The 17,484-nt window shown below is 33.7% G+C and overlaps 3 protein-coding genes across 3 annotated transcripts; 1 reads left to right on the top strand and 2 right to left on the bottom strand.

Annotated features, from left to right (window-relative positions):
* The first annotated feature begins 3,237 nt into the window (after positions 1–3,237).
* Positions 3,238–5,005, top strand: LOC127091376 (putative GEM-like protein 8). The gene is made up of 4 exons (XM_051030000.1): positions 3,238–3,642; positions 3,739–3,819; positions 4,175–4,449; positions 4,556–5,005. The coding sequence occupies exons 1-4, from the start codon at positions 3,507–3,509 to the stop codon at positions 4,742–4,744; spliced, it is 681 nt and encodes a 226-aa protein (XP_050885957.1). The 5' UTR covers positions 3,238–3,506; the 3' UTR covers positions 4,745–5,005.
* A 436-nt stretch (positions 5,006–5,441) lies between these two features.
* LOC127091377 (GEM-like protein 7) lies at positions 5,442–6,881 on the bottom strand. The gene is made up of 3 exons (XM_051030001.1): positions 6,563–6,881; positions 6,126–6,463; positions 5,442–6,039 (listed from the first exon to the last, which is right to left on the bottom strand). The coding sequence occupies exons 1-3, from the start codon at positions 6,696–6,698 to the stop codon at positions 5,848–5,850; spliced, it is 666 nt and encodes a 221-aa protein (XP_050885958.1). The 5' UTR covers positions 6,699–6,881; the 3' UTR covers positions 5,442–5,847.
* Positions 6,882–15,102: 8,221 nt separating this feature from the next.
* Positions 15,103–16,404, bottom strand: LOC127091375 (GEM-like protein 4). Its single transcript, XM_051029999.1, has 3 exons — positions 16,011–16,404; positions 15,644–15,927; positions 15,103–15,534 (listed from the first exon to the last, which is right to left on the bottom strand). Exons 1-3 carry the CDS (start codon positions 16,144–16,146, stop codon positions 15,346–15,348), a joined length of 609 nt encoding a protein of 202 aa, XP_050885956.1. The 5' UTR covers positions 16,147–16,404; the 3' UTR covers positions 15,103–15,345.
* Between the last annotated feature and the right edge of the window lie 1,080 nt (positions 16,405–17,484).

Raw genomic sequence — 17,484 nt, 5'->3', positions numbered from 1 at the left:
TTTATCCAAAATAATAGTACAATTTTGCATACAGACTGGTTGAAACAACTTTCAATCGCACGTAAAATCAGAGAGCGGAATTTCTTAAGTTCGGGCCAACGATTGCTTATTTTATTAAACAATATTACACATAGTTTAGTCTGGGCGTTCATTTATTCTTTACGCGCAGTTTAGCCATAGTGGTACCGTCCGACCTAGAACTGAAACAAATGGATGTGGAGACTGCTTTCTTGTATGGATATTTAGATGGACCAATTCTGATGAGGAAACCTGAAGGGTATGCATAAAAGGGTAAGGAATATTATGTATGCGATCTGAATAGATCTTTATATGGACTGAAACAATCTCCTCGACAGTGGAATTGGAGACTCGACAAGTTCATGGAATACATAGGTTTCATTAGAAGTCAGTTCGACCACTGTGTTTACTTCAGATTTCGACCTGAAAATTCATTTATTATTTTGTTGTTGTATGTGGATGATATTCTCATAGCAATCAACAATGTCGAGGATGTAATGAAGGTGAAGACTGAACTCAATAAGGAGTTCGATATGAAGGATCTCGGAGCAACATCTAGGATTCTTGGGATTGACATCCGAAGAGACAGAAAACAGTCGAAATTATGCTTATCTCAAGAGACATACCTACGAATGATTCTCGACAAGTTTGGTATATCGGATTCAAAGTCTGTTGTGACTCCGACAAACTCTCAATTCAAGTTGAGTACAGATCAGTGTCCCAGTACTGAGGTCGAAAGAGCTTATATGAATAGCATCCCATATGCAGGTTCTTTGATGTATGTTATGGTCTTGTAAGAAGGTACATGGAAAATCCTAGAAAGGCTCACTAGCAAACATTGAAGTGGATTCTAAGGTACATAAATGGGTCTCTGAATAGAGTCCTGATTTATGGTGGAGCATGTGGTGAAAATAGTAAAGTAGAAATCGAAGGGTATGTCGACTCTGATTATGCCAGTTGTATGGATTCCAGAAAATATATTTATGAATATATGTTCACTATGTATGGCACAACAATCAGTTGTAAAACAACACTTCAGAAGGTTGTTGCCTTATCAACCACTGAAGCAGAATATATCACCTTCATTGAAGTTGTGAAAGAAGTATTGTGGCTTGAAGGTTTTGCTAAGGAACTAAAACTTCAAGGTCGAGTTATCACTGTTAAATGTGATAGTCAAAGTGCTATACACCAGTCGAAGAATTCAGCCTATTATGAGCGAACCAAACACATCGATGTGAGGCTGCATTTCGTCAGAGGGGTAATCGAGCATGGAGAAGTCCAAGTGATGAAGGTTTCGACAGATCACAATGTTGCTGATGTGATCACCAAGACATTATCAAGTTGCAAGTTTTTCCATTGTATGCAGTTGATAAAGCTGCATGAAGAAAGCTAATTTGTTCCCTTGATGTTATAGAGTTTGTTCCAAGGTGGAGATTTGTGAGATATTTGATCGAACTCTAGTATGGTCGAATGGTAGCTTCTTGGTTCGACAATTCGACAAGACCTTAGCATGCCGTCGAAGTCTGTTCACATGTTGTAGTTGAAGTATGCTATGATTGTTACATGTCGAATTGGGCCTGTTTGTTATGCCCAATTGTTTAAGTTAGATTGTTCTCTAAGTTAACTTGTGTAATGAGTCTGTTTGTAAAAACCTATTAGTTTAATATGTTAGTTTTCTTATAAATAACGTACTAGTCTTTCATTATTGCATAATGACAATCCTAATTAGGATGAGAGAGGTTATTTGTTATTTTGTAACGCTTATAATCTTGTTTCAAAGAGAAAGTAAAGAATAATATTTTATAATCAATTTCATTGTATTCTTATTACCTTCTTCTTTTTCTATCCATGTGGGTTTCTTAACGATCAAGAAGCCAATTATACTTTGTAATTCCGACATCGTTTTTCATAACAAATACACAATAATTGGATGAGGATTGATGATAATTCTATCTCTGTTATTCTCTGAATATTCCCCCTGATTTCCCTTTTCTCTTGCAATTGTCTTGTACCTCTCTTAGGTTTTTCACACTGAAAGACTGAGAGTTGATTTTCATCGAATAAAGTACAATTTATTTCACCTTATATTGTTGAATTTAAATTTAATCATTACAATCACAGAGTTAAGAATTGCAGATAGCTCAAATAACTAGCTATGATGATGCTTGGCATTCGCACTATAAGAATGATATCATAAGCAAATGCATTATTTTATACAAAAGTTAAAGTTTCTATATATGAACCACTATTAGTATTTTATCATGTCCATCTAACTCTTTTAATCAAATATTGTATAATAGTATTAAGATTTTAGTAGATTTCAATCAAATCTGAGAATTGTTCATATAATTTTTCTAAGCACTATGAACTATGAAGTACTAAATTCATAAATTTGTTGAAGGGGTTTATGATATTTCTTTGAATGTACTGCAAATTTATTCATTTCATTTAATATATAATTAAGTTCTGACGATGATGAACATTTTTGGAAGAAAGGGTAATGGTCTCATTAGCAGCTACCTGAAACTTGCATTTCAGTGGAGGATAAGCCTTGACAACATGAAACACTAACACTTGAATACACAACAATATAGATTAAACTCTGAAGGTGGCTTCCCAATTTCATTTTTAAGCATTCTATGTATCTAATAACTAAGATGAACCTTGATGTCTGTTATTTTTTTTGTAACAATGGATTTTTTGTGAGGTATAAGGTGGATGATGTAGAAATGATTTGGCAGGTTTGTCTTACCTTACTTCCCCCACCACATGATATTCATAGCCGACCTAAACTATGACACGATTCCTTAGCTGACAAGTTATTTCTAGTATCTCACCTAAACACAATTTCATGTCAGTCACACATGTGTTGATTGCAAACACTGATAGCCAAATGGGAATGTATAGTGCTCTATAACTATATGTTATGTTGTATAGAAGTATAGTAATATTAATATCTCTTTACTTTTTGTTACATTATCAAAAGATAAGTTAAACAAGGTTGACATCACAAAGTCAAAAATAAAATCAGAAAAGCCTCATTCCAGCTCACATTGCTTTATTAATCACTTTCTTTAGAGCCAACCTTTGAACAAACCTTGTTTTATCATCAATCATGTGGATCTGTCCAATAGAACCAAACTATTAGTATCATTTAACTCCACCCATTTTCTAGAAATATGTCCTCATAAATGCATCGACATAAAAGCTAACACAAAACCTTCCATTTTATATAATGTTTTTCTTTTCTGTAAACAACTAAACATGCAATCCTCAACTTTTGAATTATTTTCCTTTACTCTTCATGATGATTCCTAGCTGACTCATCCTCCAAAAGCTAAACAGTCACCTTATTTTCTTTTAACCATATATATACCCCTTTACAATACAAGCATTCATCTACCAAAATTTACAAGAGCTTTTCAATACTTCTCACAAGCTAGTCCTTTTCAAAACACCATCCTCAAAGGCAAGAAACTCAAACAAAAATGAAGACCTCATTTCTTCATGAGCTACTTAATGGAATTTCCATCTCCTCAACTTATCCGACTGGGAAGTCGTCAAAGAGATACTTGCTTGATTCTTCTGGCATATACAACAAATCCATCACAAAATCAAAGCAAGGTATAAACACACCTATATTGATAAAACAGAACTATATTTCAAGAATGCTTCTTTCAAATTTAATTTCATTTATCACGGTCATTTTTATATTTTCAGGGAAATTCAATTATGTTCTAACAAAGATAAACATATTTGGAAGAAAGGGGGATGGTTTTGCACATGACGTCGGAGAGCATGGTATGTAACCTTAGAAACTGCAAATATTCTGTCATGATTATTAAATTACTAAGCCTAGAGTAGTTTCAAATTTGGAAATATTGGAAAATAGAATAAAGCTTCGTTAACTGATTGCTTGGAACTGTTTACGTATAATTTGTTGAATAAACTTTAATGTTAGAGTTAATGGCTTTTTTAATAATAAGTTAGTGGAGAGAATTGGAAGGTCAATAGACAGTGGGCAAATTAATAGAATTTACCAGTTATTATAACTCCTAGAATAGCTAAAGTTTCTTTGTATGTATAAAGTCCAAAATTGCATTCTAATAATATACAGAAGTTTATAAAAGAATCGTTTCTTCTGTCATAATTGCAGTGAGACTTGGACCAAAGATAACAGATACGGTAAAAGGGAAATTACGGTTGGGAGCAAGAATTCTTCAGGTTGGTGGAGTAGAGAAAGTGTTTAAGCAACTTTTTAGTGTTAGAGACAAAGAGAAGCTATTGAAAGCATCGCATTGCTACTTATCAACCACATCAGGTCCTATAGCTGGCCTTCTCTTCATATCAACTCACAAAGTTGCGTTTTGTAGTGACAAATCCATCAAGACCACTTCTCCCAAAGGAGAATTAATTAGAGTCCAATATAAGGTCACTTTCTTACTTTTTGTCATACTTTCATGTCAATGCTCTCAATTTCGTTTACCTTTTCTTCACACTTTGTTAGTATGTAACCTTAATTTGTTTACTACTTCAGGTCTGTATTCCACATGAAAAGATAGAGCATGTCAACCAAAGTCAAAATGTGATGAAACCTTCGGAAAAGTATATAGAAATAGTCACTGTGGATGGTTTTGACTTCTGGTTTATGGGTTTCTTTAATTACCGGAAAGCACTAAGATATCTCCAGCAGGCCATTTCTGGATCTCAGAGGGAAAGTTTGTAGAAATGAAATGAAATTGTTAATAGTTGTGCTTCATCAATTGCTCTCTGAAGTTGCAGAGGTTTCAAAAGTGTACAAATATTCTACATGATTTTGTTAATAGAAAAAGATATCTGTTTATTAAACTTTTGGCTCCATGTTCTAACAGGCAAAGTTGGTACACTCAATTGTTAATACTTTGGGTTAAATCTTCAACTACATTCAATATCATCTGTTAGTTACTTTTGTATGAACCATGTTAAGTGTTAAATTATATAGATTAAGGATAGCTACTAAAATGTGATGTGCTAATTTGAATTAGCATTTCTGTTTCTTCTGTATTAAGTTATCAGCTAATTTATTGTAAATGACTTACTGAAAAGGGTTTCTCTTCATATGTATTAAAGTTAAGGTTGGATGATAAGTAATACCAGCAGAACGGGATCCTTTATGATATACTACATCAGTTTACAACATGAACAAACACTTGAATATACAATATTATACGTATATAATATTAATTTAAAGGAAATAAAATTTAAATTGAATTAGATAATTTGGATTAAAATCAAAACCCATTTAAAACACTTGAATATACAATATTATACGTATATACTACATCAGTTTTTCATTAGGATTGCTTGCATCCTTTTTATTTGTAATCATGTACAAAATGATGTTGCAGAGGTTTCAAAAGTGTACTAATATGTTACATAATTGGTTTTAGAAAAGTTAGTCGTTTCTTGAATTTGGGGCACATTTCTGTTAAAATATGCAATGATATTCAATATCAGATGACAAAAACTAATTTCATTATTATTTGTTTAATCAAACATATCTTCACACACAATTAGGGATTGAAGTGTTGTTTGAAAGCAAATAGGTATGATGTTCTTGAGAGTGGAAAATTGTACTCAAAATAGACCTCTCTCTATGGATCAACGGGTACCTTTTCCTAATATGAATGCACCAAATGGTCTCTTGCATCAACAACTTTATCAACAATGTGTTGATAGCCAAGTTTGCATATGAGTTGATATGAATGAACCAAGTGCATCAGTTATCAATGCTCAATCTTGAGTGAGATGTTTTGTCCTCGAAGCATATCTCCAATTACAGCTGTCATTTCATTGCTTTCTGTATATCACCGCTTGAGAAGTTGCCTGTTCTAGATATTTATAAGTCTTAGGATATTTCGATATGCCCATAAGCCAGAAATCAAAATTGTCAACTGTAACTATATTTATGTACTTCTGTCTTGGCTTCTCAACATTTTCACTTCGCCTCACACTCTTTATCTTCTTCACTGGAATAGAAACCTGTACATATATATACCTTTTAGAATCTCAACAAAATGTTGGAATATGAAAACTGAGAGCAATGAATAGGTTTGTTCACGACTTACCTTATAGCGTATCCTACACATTTGTCCTTTCTGATTAAACACTTTTATTGATCTCTCGCTGCAAAAGGCAACCTTTTCAGTGGAGATGAAGAGGAGACCAGCTAGAGGGCCAGATGTTGTCGACAGATAACAGTGGCAAACTTTCAACAACCTCTCCCCCTCAATCACACTAAAATATTGCATGAACACTTTCTCCACTCCGCCCATTTGAAGAATTTGAGCCCCTAAGCTCAACTTCCTTTTAATAGTTTCCGTTATGTTTGTCCTTAGTGTCCCTGAAATTTCAGAATTACTATCGCCCTTCCTGCTGCGCTTTTTCTGGTTACAACTTGCTCTACCTGAGACATTGAAGCACTCTATATTAGTAAAACCATCAATACTTAATGAAATTAGATTCGATAATAGTGATTCGTCTGTAAAGGGAAAGAAAGTCTTACATATGCTTTGATGTTTGGATGGATATTGAGATTGATGAGAGGCAGAATCAAGTAAGTATCTGTTATTTGACTTTTGAAACTGGTCATACATGATTGGAGTTCCAACAATTAGCTCGTGAAGAAATGAGGTCTGCATGTTGAATGATTAATAAGGTTGTGTTTTGTTGAAAGAAGAATTGTCGGGTAAGGAAGCTATGATCACTTGTTTAGATCAGTCCCTTTGTATTGTTAAGAGGTAGTATTTAAAGGGATGAAAAGTAGGAAGTAAATTTTAAGCCTTGTGTGTGATGACTCAACCATGATCTTGGTGATGTAATAAAGACACTACTGGCATGGGAACTTGAAGGGATTTATTTAAGATAGTATTTTGACATCATGGATTGTTTGGTTGCTTTTAGGAAAAAATGATAAAGAAGAAAGATATAAATTAGCTTTTAAAAAAAGAACTTAAAGGGTTTATTTTTAGAGGCTTAGAGAAAGGTTTGTATATCTTGAGGAGCAAGATTTCATGGTTTTCATCAGCAGCAGAAACTTTATGAGTTGGCATTGTAACTTTGTGATGCTAGACTTATGTAAAATTCTATTGCAGTAAGGTAGGTATTTAAAACTAAAATGAAGGCCATGTGTAGTAAGTTAACGTGTCTAAGAGACATAAACTAGTTATTTTGTGAATGATGTGGTAATGATTTGGCAATTCCTTTTTTTAAGAAACAGTGACACGTACATAGACAAACATCAGTGGCAAATATGAAACACCGACACATACACTAACATCAAATACAACACTGATACGTTGAAGTAAGTATTAATTTTAAAGTGATTGAATATAATCACATACTCGCATATTTCATGTTGTGTGACATTAGACACATCATCAATGTTAAATGTCGGTGCTACATAGGTCAACTGCCTCACACATCGTCAGTAACCGGCCTGAGACCAGATTTTAGTTTCCATTCCATTTCTAGTTTATGTCAAACACAATTTCATGTTCCATAACTTTATTCCTTACCAGACCATAGCCCTGTCGACAAACTTACTTCATGATATATACTTTGTTTGCTAGAACTAGAAATGTAAGGCCTCTAAAAAGACGGTCCATTAGGAAAATACTATAGTCAGTTTAGATGCACATGCAAATAATTTGGTGATTCACTTTTCCAAAAACATGGTTGCCATATCTTAAAATACAATGTTTGTAGTTCTCCCATTTTCTTCATATTAAAGTCATTCCAAATTAAGCAACATTAAAGTGCTATATACGCTATTCTGCTTTTGACTCATAAACTACCACTTGTGTTTAGTTATAAGTTAATTGTGTACTTGAAGTAATTATTATCCATGTAATCCTGACATTTTCTTATAACTTTCACAAAATTTGAATTTTATTGCAGTGAAAATTAAGTTGGGCAGTGAGTGAATTGGTAACAAACAGTATAATTATATGACTATGTTATATAGAATATACTATGGTATAATTATGTGTGTCTGTCACCATATCTCTTTACTTTTTGTTACCTTATCAAAAGAAAAGTTAAAGAAGGGTGACATCACATAGTTAAGAATTGCAGATAGCTCAAATAACTAGCTTTGGTGATTCATTTGTACATAATAAGATAATCAAATGCCATTATTTTATAAGCATTATTGTACACAAAGTTAAGAATCACGTATTCATGTAATAAGTCCTATCATATGCATGCTGTTTGTTCTAGCCCGTTGTGTGGTATCTGCTAGTGATGTTTTAGTTGAGCTTGATTCCAGGGTATCACTCATAGGTGGCCTCGGGGCTTCTGTATGCAACCAATTTGTTGCTAACTTCTTTGTTTAACAAAAAAAAGATTTTGGAGCTCTTTTTTAATACCACTTGACTTCACTCTACAAAGTTCCATGTTTAATAGGGTCAAGTTATAAATCAGGTCATGTATATGTTCGAAAACATAAACAATAGGCCTCACTCCTCTTTCCGACGCTGATCCGCCACTTTATCCGTTACTTGATTCGGTACTTGACCCGCCACTTGATCCGGTATTTGTTGAACCACGTCTTTCTAGTTGAATATCGCAAGCACCTGATAGATATTCATCAGGTATGGTTCCTTACATACTACTCCGAGTGCCTCACTTTCTAGCATATCTATTCCTACTTGTTACTAACAAGCTGTTAAAGATGTGCGCTGGATAAAAGCAATGAATGAGGAGTTTTAGGCTCTTCAAGAGAATTTCACATGGAATATTGTATCTTGTCCTACTAATATAAAATCCATTGACTGCAAATTGGTGTATTCAGTGAAATCGAATTCTGATGTGTCCCTCAATCGTTTCAAGGCTTGATTGACTGCTTTAAAAAACAAATAGGAATACGTAATTGATTATGATGAGACATTTGCACCGGTTGTCAAAATGACAATTGTTCGCAATCTACTTTCTATAGTTGCTTCTAATGGATAGTGTCTTTATCAAATAAATGTGAAGAATGTTTTTTTTCATGATGACTTAACTTGAAGATATTTATATGACTCTCCCTCGAGGTTTATCCTCTTCATCTAAGGGCATGTTCAAACTTAACTGTTCCTTATACGGTTTGAAACAGGCGCCTAGGGAATGCTATGAGAATTTTTTTCTCTACTCTATTTGAGTTCTCCTTTACCCAAAATCAGTATGTTTCCTCTCTATTTATTTATAGTACAAGTGTGGGTATTGTTCTACTCCCTTTATATGTTGATGATATGGTTATCACTGGTTCTGATCTTGCTTCCATTTAGCGACTTAAACATCAGTTATAAGCCTCACTTCATATGAAAGATCTTGGCAACTTGCATTATTTTTGTTAAGAGTACCATATCAGACAATATAAGAAATCACAACACACACATTATAGGGCTTTTCAGGTTGCAATTTGACTTACGTTAAGGTAGGATATATTTAGGAAAGTAGGGTTAAACCTTTGAAGTTAGGTTCCTAGTTCTCCTACATCCATCGTACCTTTTTGTTAGTACTAGAGATTTGTGATTCTTCTAACAATGTCATTCTTTTTCTTTTGTCATTCATTCATTTTGTTTTTGAAGTGTCTTTTTTCCGCTTCTTTTTCACAACAAAATTTAAAATTATGGATCATATCTTCTAGTACCCCAACCTCAAACTTAAATGTTGCTCACTTTCAATAGCAACCCCAAACTTAATCTTTTTCATTTACTTACGAATGAACTTTCTACTTAACTCCAAAAAAATGGTGGAAAGAAAATATCTTTCAAGTACATGGCTAAGAATTTAAGGCTAAGTCACCGAAAGAAAGGTTTAGGTTCAAACTGTTTAGAAAAAAGATATTCCTATTACTACAGGGTGGTTTACAAAGACTTAAAGTTATTAACAAAAAAATTGCCTCAGTGTGTGTTGATCAAACTTGATAACTTAATCAAAAATAAATCAAACTAGATAAAAGAATAATGCATGGATACACTCAAAAAGAAAGAAAAATGTTCAATGGAAGTATTTGGTTCAAAACTTAACAGATGAGATATTTGTAGGTTGAGTACAAGTCTGTTGATTCTTTTTTCATCCTTTGACTTCAAGTTGCTAATTTGATGATCAAGTCTCTTTTGGATCATCTGCTCAATGCTAAAGTTAGAACTTGTAATTCAGTAAAAACATAAACAACTACAAACTTGTTTATTAAAGGCAATTAAGATCTTCTTGGAAACTTATGCTAGAGTAGCTACTTCCTCTTGCTATGGTTCTTGAATGGAAATAAAATAAATTTTGCAAAATAAAAATTGATTTAAAATTGATGGGTTGCCTCCCATCCAACGTTTATATTACATCAATAACTTGATACTCAATGCTCAAAACACATCAGGCGCAAGGGATACCTTCACGACGGTGAAAAATCCTTTTTTTCATTATCTTGTGACCTTCACTACCTTTCTCTTTCAATTGATAGCATAACTCAAGATCCTCCACAAACGGTATCCATTTATATGCATGAAACACCACATTCTCCTTATTAAACTTCAAAATTAACTCACCGGTCTCCACATCTAGTTTAGCCTTCACGGTTGTCAAAAATAAGCGTCAGAGAATCACCAACCCTTTAGAATCATTTTTCATGCCAATCACCACAAAATATGCAAGGAAGGTCAATCCATCAACATGAACTAGAACATATTGTACAACACCAAACGAACGAGTTACAGATGAGTCGACTAAAGTTAGTGTCATGTTGCTCGATACAATCTCGCATATCTCTAATTCCTTGAATTTTCTCAGCAGCATAACATTGAAGCTCGATCCTAAGTCACATAAAGCATGTGAGATTTTCATCCCCCCAATGATGCAAGAAATGTTAAACTCTCCTAGATCATTCATCTTTGGTGGAACTTCCGACAGTTTTCTCACCTCTTCTTTTTCAGCCATGTTGATTTGTTCTATAGTCAACCTCTACTTTCCTCCTTTAAGTAGTGTGTGCATAAACTTAGAAAACTTGTGAATTAATTCTAAATTTCATGAAAAGAAAGACTTACCTGAAGTTATTTCAACATATCTTTAAATTTCTCAAACATTCCTGCCTCATCCTCTTGTACCAGTTTTTTCTTAATGATGGTATATGAAAGTTTTATATAATCTGGTAAAGGTGGATTTGGTTCATTCAGAATTTGATCATTTGTCCTCTTTCAAGGATAATTTTTATCAATGAACTAATTAAGGGTGACTCCTCTTTTTTCTTCGTCACCTTGATTTATATTCTCCTCCTTTTCACTTTCACCTTTCTTTCCCTTAATTTTGTTCTCTTGAGCTTTTTCTATTTCCTCCTTTATAGTAACCAACCCCAAATCCACTTCCACAACTTTGCAAGTTTCACTCTTAGGATTATCAATGGTGTTCCCGGTAAATCTTCCACTTGAGCTAGACAAAGGTGATATTTGTCTAGATAATTGATCAATCTGAGTCTCCAAATTTTTGATTGACGCATCATGGTTTCTAGCCAAAATTTCACGGTTCCTATTTAACGGCTCCAAACTAATCTGAGTGACCTTGATGAAATTTTGTAAAGTCTCTTTCAAATGTGAAGGCTTCTTTTGGAAGTTGGAAGCTTGTTGGTTTTGTTGCATAGCTTGGTTATCACTTTGGTTTTGGTTGTTGCTCCAACGAAAATTCGGATGATCCTTCCATCCCGGATTGTAGGTATTGGAATAGGGGTTATTTTTCTGAAAATTTGCAAATTGGGCCTCTTCACTTACTCCTTTAAACAAACACCTTTCGTTTTCATGTCCTCCTCCATAAAAGTCACACTTAAGTGATTGTACCTGTCTCATGTTAGCTTTATTTAAGCAGCCTTCAGCTAACTGCTTATTTAACAATTAAATTTGAGCTAATAATGCAGTATGAGTATCAACAGTTAACATACTTTTGAGTGTGCCACTACTTTCGAGCTTAACTGACCTTTCACTTTTAGAATGATACTCATTCATGCACATCTTTTCAATGAGGTTCTTTACCTGTGGTTTAGTCATTTGTCTAATCGTGCCTCCCGCTAAAGCATCTAGCAACATACGTGTTTGACTCTTGAGGCCTTTAATGCAATTTTGCATCTGCTCCATATTATTCATATTATGATGCATATGCGTAGCAGTAACTTGAATCTCTTCCAAGTGTCATATAGTGACTCAATGTCTTGTTGCTCGAAATTGACAATCTCAGATCTCCTCTCAGTAAACTGGTTATTGGTGAAAAACCTTTTCAAGAACTTATCTTCTAGCTCCTTTCATGTTCGAATGGTTCCATTTGGAAGGCATAGTAATCAATCTTTTTCCCTTCCAATGAGTGAGAAGCCATAAAATTGTAACTTTACCTGATAGCATTCTCGTTGAACGGATTGTCTCTTAGACCCGAAAGCACAAAATTCTTAATATTAAGGTTAGCAGGGTCTGCTTGTACAAACCCTCTAGAAAATTGTCCTTCATCAGTCTGTTTGCAATAGTCCCCCATGGTGAGGGGTTGTAGTGCTGCCATGTTTTCCTCCTCTTTCGAATCCAAAGAAAATATTGATGAATCTCCTTCAGCCACACTCGCTTCTCTAGTTGCTTTTCTTAGAGCACGTGCAATTCTTTCAATTTCCGGATCAAATGGTAATAAGGATGATCTTGAACTATGCATAGACAAACAAAGAATACCTCAGTAGCACTATGATAAACAAGAAAATAAAACAAAAATAAAAAAATTGAAATTAAGAAAAATAAAATATGTTGCACAAAGCGTTGCCCTGTTGCAATCAACAGTCCCAGATAACGGAGCCAAAAACTTAATGACTTCTCGACAAGTGTATCGATAGTGTCGTAGTAATAAAAGATCGAATCCACATGGACTGTGTTCGAACAAGCCAACAATTGTGCAACGTAAAGGAAAAACAATAAATGAAGGGGTTTAGGTTTTTAGACGGAAAACAAATTACGAGTTTGAAACGAAAGTAATTAAGACGGTTATGTTGTGTATTAGAATCTCCTTATCCTCTCTTGTTGATGTATGATGCCTTATATGAATAATCTTATCCTTATAACCTCACGACGAATTAACAAAACCGTTATAGCCGACCCCTTATGAAGTAATTCACTAACCACTACTCGGAGCTTTCTATCCCTAGTCCGTCATTGTAAGCAGGGTTAGGCGATGTACATAACGTTAATTCAATATGCCACTACTCGGGGTCTCCTCTCCCTATTCAACCAGCTTAAGTAGAACAGTTGCCCTAAGTCCAACACATAGGCTAATGGTCAGTAATCCCTATGCGTCCAAAATCAGATTAACAAAGTATCTTAAATGAAAATCATTAAGATTAAAAAACAACTAAATAAAATTATAATTCAAAGGATTCATACAAAGTCAACCAACATATAATGCCAACAAGATTGAATAAGGTTCATCATCACACAACCTAACCTAGTGAAGCTTAGCTACTCATAGTTAAAATTACAATGCCAATTGAATATGAATTTCCTTGAAGGATTGACCTCCAATGACTTCCAATGCTCTCAAAATCATCCTTTAATTGTAAAATCGTGCTCCCAATGTTAAATTTCGTAATCCTTGTGAAAGTATAAAATTTCCCCTCTTAAAGGTGTCAGAATGGACTAGAACGCGTCAGAAAAAGGCCCAAAAAATTGACCATCGCATGCATGATACCCTGCATCGCGTGTGCGATGAAGCTTTTAATGCCTTATCGCGTGCACGATGCTGCGTGATGGTGGATGTGATTATTTCAGAAGTTTCATTCTTTTTTGCTCCTTTTCACTCAAAATTTCAATAAGTCCACAATTTGCACACTTAGTTATTTTTCCCTTTCTTTGGTCATTCCATCTCATATTTGCTCGACTTTCACTTGTTTTGCTTTGATTCTTCGACTAAATACATGCAATGACAGACTGTTATCAAGCATTGTGGCTTGAAGGTTTTGCTAAGGAGCTGGAACTTCAAGGTCGAGTTACCACTCTTAAATGTGATAGTCAAAGTGCAATACACTTGTCGAAGATTTCAACCTATCATTAGCGAACCAAGTACATCGATGTGAGGGTGCATTTTGTTAAAGAGATAATCGAGCGTGGAGAAATCCAAGTGCTGAAGGTTTTGACTGAAGACAATGATGTATATATGATCACTAAGATATTGTCAAGCTGCAAGTTTTTCCACTGTATGCAGTTGATAAAGCTGCATGAAGAAAACTAATTTGTTCCCTTAATGTTTGTAGAGTTTGTTCCAAGATGGAGATTTGTGAGAATTTGGATCGAACTCTAATATCGACAAAGATAGCTTGGTATTTTGACAGGAGTTGTGCATGTTGTAGTCGAAGTTTGTTCAAGCATGTTGTCGAAATTTGTTAACTGGTATTTTAAGTTAGTATGTCGAATTGGGTCATGTGTTACGTCCAATTGTTTAAGTTTGTCTATTACTCAAGTTAGCTTATAAGTCTATAAATATGCTAATTCCCTCAGGTTGTTGATAGATATTAGTTGTTGATATTCACTTGTAATCTTTAATTTTTATTGAGAAACTGAATAGTAAAACAATTATAACTAATTCTGATTTTTTTCTTTTTTCCTCTTCTCTCTCTTTTGTAAAACTTAATAGAGTTTCTTGTGTTTGTATAAAAAACTCAATCTGTATCTCATATTTTACTTTATTCTTGACGACATTAATTTAAAATAAAAACAATTAAATTTTTTTGTTTTAAATATTGTTTAATGTGTCATTCATCATTAAGTTGAAAGGTTAAATTTCTGATGCGGACAAACATTATTTAGCCGTGGACGGTCAACTTATAAACATTATTCATCTTTATCAGTTGGCACGTTAGCTTTTTCATGCCAGACCAACCTCAAAGTTGTATTATAAAAATAAGAAATTAAATAAAAATAAAGAGACCATTTGCAATTAAATAAAAAGATATCCATAATTTATCAAATCCTTAATGCTTTTGTTTTAAGATAAGATTTGCTGTCTCTATTATTAGATAGACATATGTTGATGATCTATGTAAAAGAACAACAGAAATAAAAACTACTGCATAGTTTTTGCCACCCTTTATTCATATCATTTAACACTTAACATGGTTAATAGAAAACTAAGTAATAGATGAGATCAACAAAACTCTTTAATTATGTATGGACTGAAACTTTAAAAAACAAGTAGCTTTTTATATTAACAATATAATGTAAGATATTTGTATATATTTGGAACCTCTGCAACTTCAAAAAATAATTGATGAAGCAGTACGGATAAACTATTTGATTATTTCTACAACTTTTCTCTTTGAGATTCATAGAGAGCCTGTTGGAGATATCTTAAAGCTTTCTGGTAATTAAAAAAACCCATAAACCAGAAGTCGAAACCATCTACAGTGACTATTTCTATGTACTTTTCTGAAGGTTTCTTCCTATTTTGACTTTGGTTGACATGCTCTATCTTTTCATGCGGAATAGAGACCTGAAATAGTAAGCAAATTAAGGTTAAGGTTATATACTAGCAAAGTGTGAAGAAAAGATAAAAGAAGTTGGAGCATTAACATGGACATTACAAAAAGTAAGAATATCACCTTATAGTGAACTCTAATGAATTCTCCTTTTGGGGAAGCGATCTTGATGGATTTCTCACTGCAAAAAGCAACTTTGTGAGTTGATATGAAGAGGAGGCCAGCTATAGGACCTGATGTGGTTGATAAGTAGCACTGTGATGCTTTCAACAGTTTCTCTCCATCTGTAACACTAAAAAGTTGCATAAACACTTTCTCTACTCCGCCAACCCGAAGAATTCTTGTTCCCAGCCTCAGTTTCCCTTTTACAGTATCTGTCATCTTAGTCAGAACTGAATTTAATTTACCTGTCAAAAAGAAAAAGGAGCATGATCAATAAAATAAAATTTGATTGATGATATACATATTTGGTAATGAATATGTGTCCTACCTTTGTTTGATTTAGTGATAGAGTTGCAGTATTTGCCAGAAGAATCGGGCAAGTATCTCTTTGAGGACTTCCCAGCCGGATAAGTTGAGCTGATAGAGATCCCATTAAGTAGCTCATGAAGAAATGAAGTATTCATTTTAGTGTTATATCTTGTTCTTGCCTTTGAGGATTTTGTTTGTAGGTTGTAAAAAATGTTGAAGAGGTGTAGGAATTTGGTTGATGAATGAATGTATTCTAAATGAGTATATATATATATATATATATATATATATGGTTAAAAGAAAACAAGGTGACTTTTGAGGTTTTGGAGGATGAGTCAGCTAGGGATCATCATGAAGACTAAAGGAAAAAAAAAGAAATAAAAAAGTTGAAGATTGCATGTTTAGTTGTCTACAGAAAAGAAGTTAATTTCTTTTAGAAATGGTAATAAAATGGAGTGATGAAAGGTTTCTGAGCTGGAATAAAGGCTTTGTGATGCTATACATTCAGGTAAAAAGGAAAAAGAAGTTGAATATTTAGGTGAAAAGAAAATAGCCAAATCATTCCTACATCATCCCAATGCCCCCACATGGAAAATGAAACATTTACCAAATAAGTGATTGAGGCCTAATAACTTTTTCAACAATTGGACAGTTATGCTTATTAAAAGAATGGGACTTACTTCTCTTATCTTATCATGTGCAGATGAATCATCAAAGTTAGCTACCACTCTTAATTTTGTGATGTCACCCTTCTTTAACTTCTCTTTTTGATAAGCTCACATACATTTCCATCTGCCTGTCATTGTTTGCAAACAACACACTGCCAACTTAATTTTCACTGTAATCAATATATATATATATATATATATATATATATATATATATATATATATCATAAAGTGAGCTTGCTGACAGGCCTATATTATGGTAAGGGATAAGGTTATGGAACATAAAATTGTGTTTGGTAGAAACTAGAAATGGATTGGAAACTGAATTTGTTGACAGCTGACCTATGTAGCATTGACATTTCATATTGAAAGCATATTATATTACAGAGTCTATGGTTATATTCAATCACTTTTATATGCTTAAAGTATTCAGCATTTGTGTAAGTGCTTCGTTGCACATGCCTTTCAAGAGAAATTACCATTTTATCTTTTTTCCTACGTTACCTCAAGAGAAATTAGAAAGGTTACCATATCAGAAAGTTAGAATACACATAAGCGTGGCAATGCACTACGAAATGTTGTTCCACCTCTGGATGCATAAGCCTTTTTTTAAGCCTCTAAAAATAAATCCATTCAATGATTTCTTTTCAGAACTTTTGAAAAAGCTTATTGGGATATTTCTGTACCATCTTTTTCAAAAGGCTACTAAACACACCATGATGTCAAAATATTATCTTGAATAAAAGTACATCAAGTTTCCATGACAGTAGTGTCTTTCTTACATCACCCAAGATCTTGGTTGAGTCATCCCACAAGATTCACTTC

Source organism: Lathyrus oleraceus, chromosome 6, assembly GCF_024323335.1.
Source record: "Lathyrus oleraceus cultivar Zhongwan6 chromosome 6, CAAS_Psat_ZW6_1.0, whole genome shotgun sequence".
Classification (NCBI taxonomy): Eukaryota; Viridiplantae; Streptophyta; class Magnoliopsida; order Fabales; family Fabaceae; genus Lathyrus; species Lathyrus oleraceus.
This window is presented reverse-complemented; position numbering and strand designations above follow the sequence as displayed.